Here is a 3,358-nt window from a genome sequence, read left to right as displayed (position 1 = left end):
GAGGGAGCACCGTAGAGAAAGAGATTAACAGGAAATTTAATGTGATTAGTGTGAATCTTGAAAATTCTTGTAAATAAAGGATAACAGAGATAAATTATGCCAAAAATAGTGAACACTTTAAGTGTCAAGTAACAGATAACAGGAATCCCATTTTCATATAAAACAGTTAACAACATTGCCAAGTTTAACAGAACAGATAACAGACAGTAGGTTGAAAACAGTTAACAGGTTATATATATTTCAAATAACAGTTAACTTGGAATAGCCCCAAAACAGGTTAACAGAAAAAGGTATTGCTCCCCCCTATTTATGGAAAAGAACGGAGACAATTCGTAGATTTTATTTTCATATATATATACATTTCTCTTCCGAAATGTTAAATTTAGTATTATATCAGCACATTATAGCTTCACGACATAAACGAGTTTTACATCTTTAGTTTTACTGTCTTCTATTTTTTTCTTTTCGGCTGCCTCTTTATACAACAACAATCTAAAATTAAAAATCAATATATGATATGTACATTTTGAAACTGTTATATCTAAACATGTATTAGTCAGTGTGAGACATAATTTGCACATCATAGTTAATATACAATACATTTACCATTCATTTGATAAGACATTTGCATTTTTGAAATATGTATTATTAATAGACGTATTTACACTTGTATGCAAATTTGTCCGCCATCAAGTTACATCACACAAGTTCCCGTGAATTTTGAGATCACAGTTTAAAAAGTTTGACGTCACAATCAAAAAGTGATTGTTGCTTGACGTTAGAAGGTTATTCGGAGCAGATCTAAGGTCATTTGGAGACAAAATTCAGTTAAATACCAAAAGTGTAAATACGTTTATTTAATACAGGCAAACGATAGATAAGCTCCACTGAAATCTTTTAAGGGTAGGTACAGGCAAAACATGTGGACTCTCGGGGACCTCGGTGGCCGAGTGGTCTAAGTTATCAAGAGAAAAAGTAGTCGAACTACTGTATCACTAGCCTGTGAAAACTGAGGTTGTGAGTTTGAATCCCGTACGGGGAAGGTTCACTCGACTCAAATCTTAATTGACTAGGATTGTAAGTTTTCCTACCGAAGGTCGGTGGTTCTCTCCGGGCACTCCGGCTTTCTCCATCAATAAAAAAATGATCGTCACGAAATAGCACAATAGTGTTGAAAATGGGGTTAACAACAATCAATCAATAAATCATTATTTTCAACAACAAAAAATCCACTTGTTAACATGGTTTTTTCGCGCTTCAATATTAAGGCAATTGGTACATGGTCTACTGCATCTAATGGTTTGTAGTCTGTGTCCCTTTTTCACTTTTCTCTGGAATAAAGCCCTTTTATTAGTGCAAACCCGCCGAGTCCTGCCTTGTCGGGTGAACTTTTTTCTACGAATATAATAAACTGTTTTTATGTATAGCAGGAGACGCTTATCATGTCGACGAACCCGGTCCCGCTACTTTTGAATTGTATGCGATTCTCTCGGGTTTTGTTTGTCACCTTTATTTGTCTCATTCTAATCGATTAACGATATTCGAACAACGGTAAATTTCTGTCGACTTAAACAAGGCATTACTAAATTCGTTTTCTTAATTGTACATCAAAACATTGTTATTCAAACGAAGATTTTAACAGAAATATTTGAATATAATACTGTAGAGAACGATACATTACCCAAATAATAATAAGCCAGCCAAATGGAAGCCACCAAACACAACCCATATAAGTCCTGCATATATTGAAACCGTTGCACCATAAAGTACGTTTGAGGCCACAGATCCAATTAAAGAACATACAGCATCGATTGCTGCTAGACTTCCAAACATTGCACCTGTAATATTGGTAATATATGTATACACACTAAGAAACTATCAGCGACGATTAAAACAAAACTACTGTAAACATAACATTAGTTAAAATCAAAATAACTCGATTATAAATTTCCTATTTTTTTTACTTATTCAGTTTTGTGTATTATTCCGATTTCATGTTAGACCGAGAACACTATACTATTACAACGGAGTAATGGTAAATTAAAAGTAGGCATATTTTGGTTATATCTTATATATTGTAGAAAGTTTTATTACACTCATGTACCTTGTTTATCTTTTGGGGTATACTGGGACATCATTGCGCGTATTATGGTGATCGGATATGTGCCAAATAGGCCAACTGCTGGAGCTGAAAATAAATTATAACTCTTTTTACGTGTAATGTTTACGTGTAACTAAATTATATCTTACAGGTGTACGTGTAAAGATTCTTGCATTTCAAAGAAACGAAACATATTGCTAAGATTATTGTGCACCGTATTTTACCCGAAAACTTGATAGTAACTAGTAAATGTAATCGACGTACACGTATGTACAAGCCTTAAAAGAACAACATTCATAGATTTATTCCTCGTCTGATAAAAATCATGATATTTCATTGGATGAGATCAACTGCATTTGAGGCCTTATTGTGATATTTACTGAGGTATTAGACCATACACTGTCAGATCAAATACTTACAACGTCTTACTATATAATCGAATAGACCATTTAACGTCAGTTGGTGATTGTAACTAGATATGGCGATGCAAATGGCATCAACGTCAACGAGATGTATTGCGCATGAGGATTAAAATACGTTAAATAACTAGGAGGTTTACAAAACACTTGATGTCATAGTTTAATATTATTCGGTTCCACTAACGCCTGGCTCAACACAATGGACCCTATATATTTTAGAATACCTTCGCCTTACAAGTCACAAAGTATGCAGGAGTTTACTTTGCATAAATCATTGAAATAAATGTTTATATCTTTGCTTTTAAACCTATAAAACAAATTATGTTTTTTCTCTTTACAGTTTAACTGTTATCGAAACTTCATATTACTTGATACTTACTGATAAATATCATTATATCGTTGATAGCAACTGCTGTCACCATGTAATAGCCAATTGCAGATATGGATCCAAGAATAATCATAGCTCTCTTTGACATACATTTATACAGAAGACGGGAAATGCCTATGCCAACAATCATCTGGACAAAACTTCTTAATGCTCCAAACAGACCAATAAGTACAGCATTCCAACAAAATGGAGAGTTCATAACGTATAACGATTGAACGTTAATTCTACCAATAGCTGGTACTATATTAAGGGCAAATACAATTGCCAGTATGATATATTTGTATCTCAAAGGATCCTTTTTAGTATAAAATGATATTGAATTTTTGAGATATTCCATCTGAGAAATACTTGTTAATTTTTCCGTAGTCTGTACACTTTCTGGGAGGAATATTATAAGAAAAACAATTAAGAAAGTGATACCAACAATTAAAATAGATCCGTATAAAAATC

At 33.2% G+C, this 3,358-nt stretch overlaps 1 protein-coding gene across 1 annotated transcript; it reads right to left on the bottom strand.

Annotated features, from left to right (window-relative positions):
* Nucleotides 1-324: 324 nt before the first annotated feature.
* LOC127715120 (solute carrier family 46 member 3-like) lies at nt 325-3,154 on the bottom strand. Its single transcript, XM_052221164.1, has 4 exons — nt 2,900-3,154; nt 2,105-2,188; nt 1,682-1,838; nt 325-492 (listed from the first exon to the last, which is right to left on the bottom strand). Exons 1-4 carry the CDS (start codon nt 3,105-3,107, stop codon nt 402-404), a joined length of 540 nt encoding a protein of 179 aa, XP_052077124.1. The 5' UTR covers nt 3,108-3,154; the 3' UTR covers nt 325-401.
* Between the last annotated feature and the right edge of the window lie 204 nt (nt 3,155-3,358).

The sequence above is a fragment of the Mytilus californianus genome, unplaced genomic scaffold, assembly GCF_021869535.1.
Source record: "Mytilus californianus isolate M0D057914Y unplaced genomic scaffold, xbMytCali1.0.p SCAF_9, whole genome shotgun sequence".
NCBI classification, from domain to species: Eukaryota; Metazoa; Mollusca; class Bivalvia; order Mytilida; family Mytilidae; genus Mytilus; species Mytilus californianus.
Note: the sequence above shows the minus strand (reverse complement) of the source record. Positions and strands in the feature narration are given on the sequence as shown.